General features: G+C 38.0%; 4 protein-coding genes and 1 pseudogene across 4 annotated transcripts; 1 reads left to right on the top strand and 4 right to left on the bottom strand.

Moving 5' to 3' along the window:
• Nucleotides 1-273: 273 nt before the first annotated feature.
• On the bottom strand, nt 274-4,533 carry LOC126610886 (uncharacterized; annotated as a pseudogene).
• Nucleotides 4,534-4,815: 282 nt separating this feature from the next.
• Nucleotides 4,816-7,552, top strand: LOC126610885 (uncharacterized). The gene is made up of 9 exons (XM_050279034.1): nt 4,816-5,111; nt 5,206-5,286; nt 5,424-5,762; nt 5,860-5,995; nt 6,090-6,252; nt 6,434-6,562; nt 6,744-6,938; nt 7,032-7,154; nt 7,250-7,552. Exons 1-9 carry the CDS (start codon nt 4,967-4,969, stop codon nt 7,358-7,360), a joined length of 1,422 nt encoding a protein of 473 aa, XP_050134991.1. The 5' UTR covers nt 4,816-4,966; the 3' UTR covers nt 7,361-7,552.
• Nucleotides 7,461-8,169, bottom strand: LOC126610428 (uncharacterized). Its single transcript, XM_050278476.1, has 2 exons — nt 7,829-8,169; nt 7,461-7,674 (listed from the first exon to the last, which is right to left on the bottom strand). The coding sequence occupies exons 1-2, from the start codon at nt 8,116-8,118 to the stop codon at nt 7,461-7,463; spliced, it is 504 nt and encodes a 167-aa protein (XP_050134433.1). The 5' UTR covers nt 8,119-8,169.
• Nucleotides 8,170-9,247: 1,078 nt separating this feature from the next.
• Nucleotides 9,248-11,277, bottom strand: LOC126610429 (transcription factor MYB35-like). Its single transcript, XM_050278477.1, has 3 exons — nt 10,843-11,277; nt 10,601-10,730; nt 9,248-10,064 (listed from the first exon to the last, which is right to left on the bottom strand). The coding sequence occupies exons 1-3, from the start codon at nt 10,973-10,975 to the stop codon at nt 9,248-9,250; spliced, it is 1,080 nt and encodes a 359-aa protein (XP_050134434.1). The 5' UTR covers nt 10,976-11,277.
• Nucleotides 11,278-11,442: 165 nt separating this feature from the next.
• Nucleotides 11,443-14,154, bottom strand: LOC126612598 (probable prolyl 4-hydroxylase 7). The gene is made up of 8 exons (XM_050281058.1): nt 13,947-14,154; nt 13,764-13,850; nt 13,600-13,657; nt 13,357-13,461; nt 12,570-12,627; nt 12,277-12,452; nt 12,129-12,189; nt 11,443-11,921 (listed from the first exon to the last, which is right to left on the bottom strand). Exons 1-8 carry the CDS (start codon nt 14,051-14,053, stop codon nt 11,611-11,613), a joined length of 963 nt encoding a protein of 320 aa, XP_050137015.1. The 5' UTR covers nt 14,054-14,154; the 3' UTR covers nt 11,443-11,610.
• Nucleotides 14,155-14,478: the final 324 nt, after the last annotated feature.

Below are 14,478 nucleotides of genomic sequence, written 5' to 3' on the forward strand. Positions count from 1 at the left end.
ATGATATCAATGATAATAATATTAATAAACAGAAAGGTGTCAGGCTAAAACTTTGGCTACGGTTGAGAGTTTTCTTGCTTAGTAAGGATCTCGACATATGATTGTCTGTAATAAAGTAATAATTAATAATAAAAAGAAAGTTCATATGCTACTTTTCATTCAAACAAAACAATACCAAATAGTCACCTAGGCATAATTTTCCAAATATGCCCTCAAAATGAGGAGAAATTTCCAAACAGAATTTAAAAGTCCCACTAAAAAGAGGGTAAATGCTTTAGAACTATGAATTAAGCTATCAATTATGTAATTACTTTGATGCAATCAATTCATTACAGGACCATAAGGTTTTTCTGTCCCCTAGTCAGTTGCAACACTACTCAACATCAGTCAGTCACATGAATATATGATATACAATGTATCACAAAAGCTTACTCTACCTACTCCTCAAGCGTCTTCAAGTAAGGATGATCTCGTAACAGACTGAACTAGTTTTATTCACATGCATGCGGATGTGCAAAATTTAAAAGCCTGTAGAGTAACAAGAGTTGAATAAAGATATGTGAGCACATAATTACTCTACTAAATTCAGTAATACATAACAAAGATACAAACTGGAGAAGCAAACACACAAGTATATTTCCAAAATCTACTTTCTTATTAATCATAACATGAGAAGGGTATAATAGGGAATTTCCCATCAGACTCATCAATGTCAGCAACAACCCTAGCATTTTAAGAATACAACCTGAGAGTGACAGTTAATTGAGGAATCAGAAACATTGAAACCTGAAAAAAAACTAGTGGTGTTTTACGAAATCTGACGATGATACCACATGATTGAACTTTATCCATGGTCACTACTTACAGAAACTGATGTGTACAAAAGCTCGCCCGAGAGACGATTATTAAGTGACAGATAAAGAAATGCTACCAGAAAGGTACCTATCCAATATTATTTAAATACTGAACTTGACTTGAATTTGAGATATTTGTCTATCCAATTCTGCAAATATATCCAGTCAGAAAATGTTAGTTCTTTGTGATGCACAGTATCCATGTGAGTGTGAGTGAACTAATCAATCTGACATACATATGAGATTAACACGTCACAATAAATCCAACCCTCCTCATCCCACAATGAAGGCATGAACCTAGTTCAAAGTTAGTATTCTGTCCAAAACAAGTGTACCCTGCATGTCTGATATAATGCCTTATTGAATCTACTAGTTTTCCCCCACTCCATATGCAACTTCTTTGTGCTTTCAGAGAAACAGAAAATCAAACTTGCAATTACGAAACTCAAAGTATTTATTAAGGGCCACCATTTGTCATTTGATCAAAATTCACCTCTCTTTATGAAATTTGTACTTTTAGATACTGCCACCTCTATTAGGTGAACATATAATGTGCTTTCAAGGGCCCAGTAAAACCAAGAGATTCAGTCAAAAGTATTTGCTTCACCTTAGATCTTAGAAGCATAAATCACTTAGTGGGGTCAACCAATTTTATACTAAGATGCAATGCGCTCTTCTAGACCTCCATTGCCGGCCTTGAATGGAGTAAGACCACACACCAATATGAATAAAATAATGCCAACATCATATCAGCAAGGATTCAAAAGAAAATAAAGGATACCAATTTTTAAGGAAATTCTAAAGGAAATGTTTTGCTACAAATCAACAAGACAATAGTATAAGTAGATAGGCTATGTAGAACATAAATACATACATCTTGCATTCAAAATTTAAAAGGAAACAACTTTTTATATAGTTATAAAATAAGTTTATAACTTTAGCATTGGAAGATCAAGAGATAGACCATGTAGCACATATATATCTTGTATTCATAAGAAAAGAATTCACATATATAGCAGGTATTGATATCGAGCAATTTTGGTGTCATTATTTGAAGCAAAACCAAATGATAAGTTGGCTATAAGACCTAATAATTTGAGCAACTCAGATATGGGAGAAGATAAATACTTAGGAATACACCTAAACAGTTAACTTTCCAATGAAAGAAATATATACAAAAAATTAGTTTCAGATTTCTTACTTTCTTGACAAAACTCAGATTTAACATAAAAAAGTTTAACTCATTTTTAACATTAGTTGATCATCCAGGAAACTCTAATTTATCAGATAAGTCTTTAACCTGCAGCTGCAATATTTAGGTCCAACAATCAGAGAGATGTAACACTATGGACATATACATAATATGTTACACCTATGGGACCATGTCGAAAACACAACTCATATATACTGCCAATGAAACAACTAATATAGTTATGTGGTCACTGGTTAGGATAGCTATCATTATCTCACATTTCATAATGCTTTATCCATAGTAAAACTGCTGATAGTGTCCATTACCTTCACAAGGCATCCAAATGAATCCAACATGTCAGTCCTTAGTGGGTACTCAACTACCTAGACCATGAATTTGGAAGATTAATGAAGAACTGGCAAAAACATAAGCAATAACAGAAATAGAAAATCAGAACTTACTATGAAGGTATCTTCTCCAACTAGGTCCGAACTTGATATTTGATCCATCAGCACTGCATAGTCAACTTCCATATACGGAGGGGTAACACTAATGTAATCAAATGGTTCTTTACCTGCAGGAAATTGAATTTTATTGTAATGATTGGATATAAAAAGAAAATGAAATATGGTACATATGACTTAAGAAATATGACGATGACAAATATAAGATTATGACAATGTTTTTGCACCATGAAGTCTCTTCTAATCAGCACTCATCCTTTGTCTATGTTACAGAGAGAGAGAGAGAAAGAGAGTATTAGCACATACCTGCAAGTTTCTGTGCACGTTACATGAATTTTTCAACACGAACAGTATGTATAACTGACACATCAAGAAACCCAGTCCATTCCAAATTTGGACGTAAAACATCTGAAATGACCCATGGATCCATCTCAACAAAATGTACCTGGAATTGGTAATTGTGAAAGGTAGGAAATCCATAAAGATGTATGTTCCTTGACCCAAAGAGACGAGAGAAACATGCTACAATGTACAACAAAAACAGAAAAAAAATGCATTGTACAAAACTTTTCGTTGGAGATTCCACGTTAAAACCCAACTTCACTTAAAACTAGACGACTACTTTAGACTGTTGTAGGTTCAGCACTTCAGCTATGAGTTGAGAGCTAAAGTACATACGTAAAACTATTATACAAAAATTCAAGATTTTTGTAGTAGAAAGAGATATGAACTAATTTATGAATGGTACCTCAGAGAGTACCCTCGGCTAAGAGCTTCAATTCCAACCGATCCAGTACCACTGTACAAGTCTAACCAACGGCCAGGCCTTAAAGATGCAGGACAACCCCCAGCAGCCTAAGATTTTTGGCACAAATATTAATTTACAAGCACAAATGTCAAATTTACAAGCACGTGTCGTAGACAAAAGACTTACTTACCTGCAGGATATCAAAGGCTGCACCTTTCTCGACCTCCATCAACGGGCGCACATCCATACCCTTTGGAGATAGCAACTTCATTCTCCGAGCCTTTCCTCCAAGAACCTACATTGGCTGCAACCTCATACTCGAGAAATCTTAATAAATCAGTATTTCACTATTTTCCAACTGACAAACATGTTATTGTATACCGCCATTTCGCTAATCAACAAGTAGCAGCTAAATGTGTTCTTAACTTGCATTAAAAACTAATAAGAAAAGACACAAAATTTGGAGATATTGTATACAGTAAGCAACTTATGGGTAGTTCGTGGGGCCTTGGGCTCCCTTGGTGTAATTTGCATGTCCCGTCCAGACTCTTTTAGCTTTTTCTTCCTCTTCCCCTAACGTTCCAATTTCCAAACGTAAATACACACACACACACACACACACACACACACATATATATATATATATATATATATATATATATCACCAGTAATAATCAAACAGATTAACGGAAGAGAGAGAGGTACGTTTGGAAAGGGCTCAGGAGATAAGGCCTCGTCGGGGTTGAAACCGTACTGCTCCATCAACGGACGCACTCCACGATTCCTTCTCCGATTCTGCAGCCATTAACACAACTAAAAAGTTCAAATTTCTAAGAAAAAGGACGAAACTTTGATCAGATGAACTGTGTCGTACAAAAACGATGAGGTTTACCGGAAGCGTGGACGACGACGGGCGATTGTGGTCGATTGTTTGCAGAAATTGATGCGAGGAGGAGTGGTAGAAGGCCAGCCAAATTCCGTAGCTGTTACATTCATTCGGAATGGAGAGAGAATCGAAGGAGACGAAACCACCATTGCCGCTCCGCCTGAGCTCCACCTCAAGCTGTAGACTGTAGAGGTCGAGCTCCTCACTTCGTCTCTCAAGTTATCAGAATCAAGTATCCTTTTTTCTCTTGGGCTGAATACGAGCTGGGCCTACATGTGGGGCTATTGAGCTGGGCCTATAGTAACTCAACTACGTGTGTTTTTCTACACGTCGGTTGGAGATGATCTTATTAACAACCGTCGAACAATTTAAATTATTTAAATTTGTTTGATTCTTATGCTTCAGACAGCAAAATCCGAAGATGATTTCTGTCCACTTATACAAAAAGAAGAACGTCGCCGAAATTATTTCTGAAACGACATGAAGCTGACACGTGCCACATCATACATGCAATGCAAACACGGAGTCTAACCATGACGATCAGCTCGCCACGCGGCATCGTCTCAGCCGTCGATTACTAAGGTGGAAAGAGCGCGTCACAGAAACTGAACTATCCCACCAAACTACCCGTTGCCAAAATTAAAATCCAATTTATAATTAAAAATTAGTCACTTCTGCGTTCCACATAATTGACATTTCTCCGGGCGTCACAAAGACTCCAACTTTGCCCAGTTCCGAAGTCGCAAGCGAGCGAGAAGGAGGCTTCGAATCTTGATTAATTAATTGATTAATTAAGTATTTAATTAATTTAGTTTTGGGGAAATGGGAGCTTGTGCTTCGAGGCCGAAGGGCTGCAGTTTCGGATTCTCGAAGAAGAAAAAGAAGAATGGCGGCGGCCGCCGCCTGAGACGAGTCATTCGCCGGCGCGTTTCGTCGTCCTCCGGTCGCTCCGTTCCTGCACTCCAAGGTGTTTAATTTACTCTTTGATTGGTTTGGGTTTGCTTTTTATTTTATTTGTTTCTGTTTTGATTTAATTTAATCGGATGAGTTCTGACCAGCAGGAAGTATGGATGGGGCGTTTTTTGATGCAAATTCGGCGATCGAGTCGGAGCGAGATGACGATTTTTACAGTGTTTACGATGGTATTATCATTTCTCAATTTCAGTATTTTTTTTTCTTTTTTTTTTTCAAATAATTGTGTAGCGTTATGTCATCGAAGTTAAGCGAGTTTAGGCGAGAGTATTATTTAAGAAGTGGGTTGGTTTGATATAATATGCAGATGTGATGTCATTAAACGAGTCGGAAAGTGCATCCACGTTGAGTGTTTTGTCACCGAGAGGTCTTTCTCGGCAGGCACAGAAACCGCCGCCATTGCATTCCACCTCCGCTGTGTCTGCAGAGGAGATCGTGGACGAACATGGCGGAGGGGACAGAATGCAGGGACTGGATCACTGTGGGATTCTTCAAAATTCTTGCTTGCCTTGTCGTCCTTCCAATAGCCTGTCGGGCGACAAAAGAATAACCACGGCCACGCCAAGTTTGAGGAGGAAAGGCCTTTCGTTTAAATGGAGGGAAGGGCATTCTGCTGCAGCTGCAATTGATCACACCCCCACATTACGTGAGTGTTGCCCGTGGACTTTCCCATTTGTTAGTATTATGATGCAGCTTAACAATGTGGACTGGCAGCTGATCTTAATCTTCCCTGTTTGTGTTAGTTTCACCGAGATCGCTTGCGAAAAGACCACTAGCCGGTTCTACAATTCCCTACTGTCCCATTGAGAAGAGAATGCCAGATTGTTGGTCACCTCTCGAGCCAAACACTTTCAAAGTCCGGGGTAAAAATTATCTTAGGTGAGAGCTTAGTACTTTCAAATTGATCTTTTTTTTTTTCCTCGGAATAATCTGTCTGATTTGTGTTTGCATCAACTCTTCATTTGCTTGATAGGGATAAGAAGAAAGAAATTGCTCCGAATTGCGCTGCATTTTATCCTTTTGCCGCTGATATTTTCGTATCTCCGAAAAAGATTGATCACATTGCTCGATTTGTGAAACTTCCGGTTGTGAGTACCACCGGAGATGTCCCTTCTATTCTTGTTGTAAATGTTCAGGTGCCTATTCCTTCACAAACTTATTTTCCTGAACTTTTTACGTCTTATTTCGTTTCCGTGCTAAACCTGTTTGTATGTTCATAATCTGTTTGTCCTCTATGTTTGGGAATAGTTTTTCTTCTTATGCTAAATGCTCTTTGTAATTTTTTCTCAAATTCTATGTGAATCTTCTATGCTACAGATACCACTTTATCCAGCCAATTTTTTCATAGGCGATGGTGATGGAGAAGGAATGAACTTGGTTATGTATTGTAAGATTTCTGAAACTTATTCGAAGGAGCTTCCTCCTCATTTCCGAGAAAGTATCACTGTAAGCTGCTTGAAACTCTAGCTGTGGCCGTTCCTGATTTTTAACACGTATAAATAAAGTTACGAAGTTTGGTTTTCTTGAAAATATGCTGCATCACATGGCAGACTCGTGACTCGCTCATTAGGTTGATTTAGTATGTATAACTAATTAATTATTGTGTCCTTGGTTAATTTCTTGACAGAGATTAATCAATGATGAAGTGGAGAGAGTTAGAGGATTCCCTGTCGATACAATTGCACCCTTCAGGGAAAGATTGAAAATTTTGGGCCGAGTGGCAAATTTGGAGGATCTTCATTTAAACACAGCCGAGAAGAAGCTAATGAATGCTTACAATGAAAAACCTGTTCTTTCACGTCCTCAACATGAATTTTACTTGGTAAGTTTTGGTTTCGATTCTCCACCTGCATAATTATCAGAAAATGCACCATATCCATTTAACCTTTCTTTCCCTCCAATCATACTCATACAGGGAGAAAACTACTTCGAGATCGATTTGGATATGCACAGATTCAGCTACATCCCTAGAAAAGGTATTGATGCATTTCACGAAAGAATGAAGCTGACGATATTGGATTTTGGTCTCACAATTCAGGTAAACAATATATTTCATAAATCTGAACTTGGCGTATTTACCTCATACTTAAGATCGACACCTAATCTGTGCTATGCATTGTGAATTTCAAATAGGGGAACAAAGCAGAAGAGTTGCCGGAGCATTTGTTATGCTGCATACGGTTCAACAAAGTTGACTACAATAATAAATCATTACCGGTGGTTCTGAATCAAAAGTTTCTGTAATCCCAACACAATACTCGAGTTTTTCAAATCGATAAATAACAGAAAAATAAGTTAACTAATACGAGAACATATGGAGTCTCAAAATCTGAGTCTCAAAATCTTAGTACTGAGCTTCTTCAATTTGTATGTATATAGAATTTTGAATGTACAGTTTCAGCAGGAAGAGTGAAATAAAGAAGAAAATTTTATTCATACTTCCGTGTCCAGTATGCTTCCGGTTTCTGTATGCAGCTTCTTGGCAGCAACAGGTTTGGCTATAAATCGGAGCAAGAGCCAGTATCTTCACCTCTCCTCCTCCTGCTGCGTCTACAGGTCTCATTCCCTCCCCTCCATTTAAATCCACTGATTGTATCTTGAAGCTGCTTCTTTTATCTGCGTGCTGATGATCAATAATTTCATCTTTCCAGATGTTCATGGTAAGAAAGTAAGAAATATAGATTTCATTCAAATCTTCAAAGATCCAACTACGCTGCAGGTGGCCTCATACATCGCCCGAAAACAGTACACAAAGAACATTTATGAACATTTTCTTCAGGCTTAGAACGTAAAGATGAATCTGGTGAGGAATGTGAATCAGCATCCTTTCTTTCTCGAAACCCTTCGTCTCGATTTGGATGTTCTTCCCCGTCAGTTTTGTTCATCGAAATAGCGACCTTCAGAGTAGGCTTTTTTTCGAGGACTTGAATCTTATCCTCCCAAATGAGGCCGGAGGAGCCCTGCCTTCGGAATGAAGTCGCCGATCTCTGCAACGCAGTCATTGATCGATACTTTCGGTCTCTGTCTCCGTCTTGCTTTGTTTCATCCGTCTTTTTTCGGTCCCCTTCCTTGACTGGGAGGAGGATGATATTAAAAGGCTTTCCTTTTTCTAACTAACAAAACGGTTTCTTGTTTTGAGTTTGTGGCCACTTACCCGTAATTACAGCTGAGCGAGAGGAGTTTTCATTAAGTGACTTGGAAATATCAAATAGTGGTTTTTATGTGGTTATAGTATTCTAGATGCAATTACATTACTATGCTGCGTAAAACATTCAGCGTTTAAAATATTCGTATCGGTGTAAATATCGATATGCAAATTTACGAAAATATCGATTGGTATATTGATATCGATATCAGTTGTTCTCGATAGAAATAATGGAAAATTGCTAAAAAAAATATGGAAATTTCAAATAAAACTTTAGGAAATGTCAACACTGGTTTATACGAAATGCAAGAGTTTCTCTAATATTTAACTGATATGTCAAATATATCGATTATAGCTAAAATTTAAGAGTTTCTTTGATATAGGATGAAGTCTAAACTTCAACCCCTCCCCATATCTTTCTAGTATCAAAGAAATTTCAAACATTGTCCACATTCCAATATTACACAAGAACTTTTTAACGAGTAACTAAAAAGTCCTTCATTTTACGAGTATCATCTCTCCTTGGTTTTGGTAACTTGTTAGTTCACATTATAATGAGTGGATGGCGAATTTATGCCTTAGGTTATAATATAACAATAATCCACCCATATTAAAACGTGATCATTTTCTAATACTATCTAATAATCTCTCGTCAAATATGGTTAATTGTAGAAAAATTACTTAAAAATGATGACAAGGGAAAGTAGTTTTTTCTCTCCCTCAACCTTAAATAATTTCATCTCGATTATTGTGGTCTGATCCTTGGTGGCAAGTGAAAAGTAATATAGATAATTTCATTACGTAATTAACGGAACATGTTAAAATTGAGACAAGAAATTAACTTCATTAATGCAGATGTAAGTTATTACCGGTTGATAATAGTAGTATGTTCGCCCGTTGCATCCAAAGTTCGAATCCGCCTTTCTCTAAATTATCATAGTTTATAAGATATCGTCTTATCAAAAAAAAAAAAGTTTAACTACTAATTAATAATCGAAAGAAGCATCCAAAAGTTGAGGAAAAGCTGCCTGCATCTCACTGTCTTGATCCAAGATAGTCTCCACAAACGAACTCATGGAAGACGAAGAAGCTTGCTGATCAAGCAAGCCATTGCTCCTCTGACCTCCGAAATCACATCCCTCAATTGCATCAGAGTTGCCTTGCACTCCAAGTTTAGGGTTTTCTAAAGCTGACATCACCACGTCATGCAAATCTTGTTCTTGCTTCAAAGGATCAGCTGATGCAAAAGGATCATGGAGAAGAAACTCACTCCAGTTAAACGGAGAAGAAGACGGCGTAACCTGAGCCTCGTGTGATTCCCGGCACGCGTAAGTTGGTTGAGAAATTAATTGATGATCTGTGGCACGAGGAGAGGATGATGAGGAGCAAGAGGAGGTTACTTCATTTAAAAAGTGCGGCTGCTCAATTTGCACACTCTCTTGAAACCGATGAGCCAAAAAGCCAAGTGAAAGTGTGCTATCACAGGAATTGTGCTCTGATCCTTGTCCATTAATATTAGGGTTCATCATCACACGGGTATATGGGATTCCTGTGATGCCGGAAGAAGGCTCTGGTTCGGGTGCGAATGCCCTATTTGAGAACTTAAAGAAGTACGATAATTGATTTCCGGCAGCGGTTGGGAGGCCGCTGATGTTTCCGTAGTCGGAGAGGATCTGGGAGTAGGGTTTGTGGGTGACAGGGTCAATTCCCATTTTGGAAAGCTTCTTTTTGAGCTTGGTGTTCCAGTAGTTTTTGACGTCATTGTCTGTTCTTCCTGGTAGTTGCTTGGCAATGTGAGACCACCTGCATTGCATAAAACAAGTATTGCATGTGTTAGTAAACGCATAGGAAGTTAATAATGTGAATAATTCCAATATTTATTTGCTTGTAGATATGAAAAAGTCGGAAATCAGAATAATTTCGATTCTCATTTTAAGCAAGTAAACATGTCATCAGGCTTTAGAGTTAGAGTGAGTGTTTGAAATCCATTCAATAAGGCCAAATCAGATCTTTGAATCTTACTTTTCTCATGTTAATCTTGATTAATCTCTTGGCATTTTAATTTTATCTACTTAAAAGAGACATCTTTTGGTTAATTTTTCTAAGCAAATATGTGCACATAAAAGCAGTTACAAATTTTTCATAAAAAATTTAAAAGGATTGATATTAAATATACATTAAAGGGACACTAAACCTCAATTTATGTACGGCTTACTGTCTATCTGTGTCCATCAATTCGCTTTTTTGGCTAAAAGTTTGTAAACTGTTGTATTTGCTTGTGGTATTGACAACAACACTCATATGAAAAGGAGAAAAGTAAACAAAGAAATCAACTCCACCTGCTTCCGATGGCCTTGTGAAGGTTAATGATATGTTGTTCCTCTTGAGGAGTGAAGTTGTCATGCTTGAGGTCAGGCCTCAGGTAATTAGTCCACCGAAGCCTGCAACTCTTCCCACATCTGTTGAGTCCTGCAGACAAACCATGCAAACACATAATCTTTAAACATCGGACAAACTAACGAAATAGTTATCAAATAGGCACTTCGGTTAGCAATTAAATAAGTTAAGCATAAAACTGAACCTGCTTTTTTAGGAACCAATGTCCAATTTCCGACACCATATTTCGATACATATGCAAGAATTTTTGCATCCTCTGCGGCAGTCCAGAGGCCTCGTTTCACATTCGATTTATCGCAGCAAGGCGGCCTTCCCATAGAGAGAGAGAGAGAGAGAGAGAGAGAGAGAGAGAGAGAGAGGTGAAAGAGAATAATTATGTAATGGTGATGCAAGTTCTAAGCTTTGCAAGTGTTATTTAAAAAGAGGAAAGAAATTGGCAAAGAGAAGAGGGCAAGGAATGCATGCTAATAGGCTCTCAATTAACCAGAATTGCATGATCATTTTCATCTCTCGGAAAACTAACGGTTTAACATGACATCACAAACCTATGCTCTCTCTCTCTCTCTCTCTCTCTCTCTCTCTCTCTCTCTCTCTCTCTCTCTCTCTCTCTCTCTCTCTCTCTCTCAGCTGGCTCAAATTGGATGAATTATTTGGTTAAGGCACAAGCACAATAAATCCAAGGCCGCGTGGTAACAAAAATTAGGATTTTAAACCCTCGTGGTGTAGTCCGTTAGCAAATTTAGTCATTTCAACACATTCATAGGATGTAAAGAGCTCGCGATGCTTCAACGAATAACCTTTCATATTTGTAATAGTAAACTGTGCAACAATGAACAATGTTTCTAAAATTTTGATCTGGGCACAGCAGCGCCAAACATATATCTCACTATGGCAGAGCTCAATGTTATGTACAACTTAGCATTTAACCGTTCTGTGTAAATATTGACCTCCCTTAGGACGAACACGCCTTGCAACTCTTCCTACAGTATCCAAGAAGTCCCTCCGTGCCTATCATATAAGTTGGGTTCTTTTTGCATTCTCCCGCTTTAGCCCACACGGGGCAGTTATCTTTTTCGTCTGAACAAACCCTGCCAGTTGCACGCTTTATTAGTGACTTCTCGAAGGATCTCACATGAATCCACTTGGTTGCAGACCATTTCTCACCCTCAATGACAGGGCAACTCCCGTGCAAGCTGCTTGGATCGGTTGTTGCATTGGGATGGAGACTGAAGAACAGCAAGGCGTCACCCTTGTGCGGTTTCACTGTAAGGATACATAGACATAGTAAATAAATGAATACAACACAAATATAACAGCAAATACGATTTGTCTCTATGAATTTCAAACTACAATTCACTACCCGCTCCCGCACTGTACACAGGACACACCCACTTGTGAATTAGTTAAAAGATAACTAAGCAGCAAGTTTCAAATACATTTAGTTTACGTGACCATATCATAACGTGATACCTGAATAGCCGTCTTTAGCACAATCAGACATGTCATCATCCTTAGGTTGAGACAGTTTTCCCTGTCAACACATAAGAAGACGAATGAAAATTCAATAGGTAAGGAAAAAAAAGAGGACGAGAATTCAGCCTTGCAAGTAACCAATTACCTCCGAATTGGGAAAGACTGTTTCCCCACCCTTTTCAACATTAGAGAGATACATCAATACAGTGGCAACACGGTGGCCACCCAATTCTTGGTTAGTCTTGTCTTGAAAATAATCGAAATGTGGTTCGTACTTTTGACCATGTTCATAATGCAGTATCTGAATGGACTCCCCATTTTCTGATAAGAAAAGAAAAGGAAGTTCAATAAAGATGAAATAAGACTTCAATAAAGATGAAATAAGACACTTTCTCAGTAGTCCAATAAGCTATAAATCAAATGCGCACGAGAAATTACCAACTGGAAGAAAGGTCCATGCAGCAATCCTGGCCTCAATGTTAGCAACTATTTCATCCTTTAAGGTGAAACAAAGAACACCAAGTAAGCCTTCTGAGTTCAAAAGTCACAGAATAAATAGAAAATATATGCACACATGGGAATGTATCTATCATGCAACGTACCAAAAGGAGAATAATGGGTATGGACCTCAGAGCATAGTAAGAAGGATCATTACTTGACAACTAAGCACAAACAGAAACTTCTCTATTTTCCGAAACAGATACGTTGATACGAAGGTTTGATCAATAATCCCACTCACACATTTTTTATATGACGAACAACAAACTTGAGTTTATGTAAATTAGAAGAAGATGATCATCTTGACCATTTCCGCACACTAGATTCAATTGTCCACAGTGGAAAAACCATACTTAATAACCCGAAGAATGTTCGGCTTTTCAGTTATAATTCCACAACTTGGACAACACCAAAAGAAATTAACAATTGTACCGAACTAGAAGGTCCAGAACTACACGAAAGGACTACTATGAGTTGTTGAATCTACCACAAACAGTATACATAAATGTGTACATAGTAAGATGCACTACAAATTGTCAAACTCATCAACATCCTCTATTTCTAAGCTATGTCCGCAGACCTTCAAACGTATAATGGATAACATGAAGTGACAAAAAAATTGAATCACAACGCATTAGACTGATACCATTACGACATTAATGAAGTAAATCAAAATCATCGAACGAATTCAAACCATCCATTCAGGAAAGCAGAGGAATTGACAAACCTGAGCTTTCAGAAGGAACATGCCGGAGCTCGTCCGGACTTCACTCTCCATACTCTGGCCAGACTCGTTATCGGCCACCATAGACTTTTCTAGCTTATCCTTCGCCTACCTCGCGAAATTCACACAAACCAAACCAAATTCAAAATTAAAACCAAATTATTACTGATTAAAGACTCTAATTAGTGAATTTCAGATGGACTAAAAACAAAATTCAATGAAAATATAGGGAAGAAAATCATTTACAATTTCAATTAGATGATCACATTCCTCCTCAGAAAGAAACCCCTTATGCAAAAACGCCCTGTAGATTGTTGATCACACGGGAATTTTAAAAAAAAATTAATGAAACAATAATAAAAAGAGAAATTCAGCAGATATTATTGGAGATGCAATTGAGAAAAACAAACCTGGGACGCCATGAGAGCTGACTGACACGAGTCGGATCGAAGGTAGCAGATGAAGCTCCTCTTCTCAATCTGATCACCGATCCCTCGCTGAAAATTCACACAATTTCCAAACAAACAAAAAATTTAATTCCACAAAAATGTAGATAAAAAAATACGTAGAGAGAGAAAGAGACGGAGAAATACGTTTTCTTCTGCTCGAGCAATACTGGGATGCGAGTTCGAGAATGGGCGAGGTGAGGGAAAATGCAGAGGAAACAGAGAGAAAGTGCGAGAAAGCATCGAAGATCCATGAGAAAATCTAGGGCTTTGGTGAAGGTCTGTAAGAAATGTTACAGAATCGGAGGAGACGAAGAGGGAAGACGTTGGCCCTTCCTTGGGGTTTTATGGCGGTAAAAGTACTAAAACGGTGGGTTGGTTTGCAAATTAATTAATTTTCTTGCTAAAAGTTAATTAATTAATTCGATTTTTTAGCTTTTTATTCAGGTGTGACAAGTAAATGGATATGTTTTGGAATTGGATCCTCTCCGAGGCAAAGCCTCGGATTCTTCCTGATCGGACAATACGGATCATTAGATTTTGATTCAACGGTTACAAATAGGAAGGTCTCTTTAAAATTATAATAATTATATCCGTTAGATCAAAATCCAACGATCCGTGTCGGTTAGGAGGATCCCTCGGGGAGGATCCCTCGGGGAGGATCCAATTCCATATGTTT

The sequence above is a fragment of the Malus sylvestris genome, chromosome 17 (genome assembly GCF_916048215.2).
Source record: "Malus sylvestris chromosome 17, drMalSylv7.2, whole genome shotgun sequence".
NCBI classification, from domain to species: Eukaryota; Viridiplantae; Streptophyta; class Magnoliopsida; order Rosales; family Rosaceae; genus Malus; species Malus sylvestris.

Bases quoted from the DNA above. Each gene is read 5' to 3' on its own strand.
- LOC126610885 (XM_050279034.1), top strand. From the start codon at position 4,967: ATGGGAGCTTGTGCTTCGAGGCCGAAGGGCTGCAGTTTCGGATTCTCG. The intron at 5,287-5,423 runs GTATTATCATTT...TATAATATGCAG, and splicing joins TTTTTACAGTGTTTACGATG to ATGTGATGTCATTAAACGAG. The intron at 6,939-7,031 runs GTAAGTTTTGGT...ATACTCATACAG, and splicing joins CTCAACATGAATTTTACTTG to GGAGAAAACTACTTCGAGAT.
- LOC126610428 (XM_050278476.1), bottom strand. From the start codon at position 8,118: ATGACTGCGTTGCAGAGATCGGCGACTTCATTCCGAAGGCAGGGCTCC. The intron at 7,675-7,828 runs GTAGTTGGATCT...GGAGGGAATGAG, and splicing joins TGTATGAGGCCACCTGCAGC to ACCTGTAGACGCAGCAGGAG.
- LOC126610429 (XM_050278477.1), bottom strand. From the start codon at position 10,975: ATGGGAAGGCCGCCTTGCTGCGATAAATCGAATGTGAAACGAGGCCTC. The intron at 10,731-10,842 runs GTTCAGTTTTAT...GTTTGTCTGCAG, and splicing joins ATTGGTTCCTAAAAAAGCAG to GACTCAACAGATGTGGGAAG. The intron at 10,065-10,600 runs GTGGAGTTGATT...TATGCAATGCAG, and splicing joins CACAAGGCCATCGGAAGCAG to GTGGTCTCACATTGCCAAGC.
- LOC126612598 (XM_050281058.1), bottom strand. From the start codon at position 14,053: ATGGATCTTCGATGCTTTCTCGCACTTTCTCTCTGTTTCCTCTGCATT. The intron at 13,851-13,946 runs GTATTTCTCCGT...GTGAATTTTCAG, and splicing joins TTGCTCGAGCAGAAGAAAAC to CGAGGGATCGGTGATCAGAT. The intron at 12,190-12,276 runs GTAATTGGTTAC...ATGTGTTGACAG, and splicing joins CAGTCTTTCCCAATTCGGAG to GGAAAACTGTCTCAACCTAA.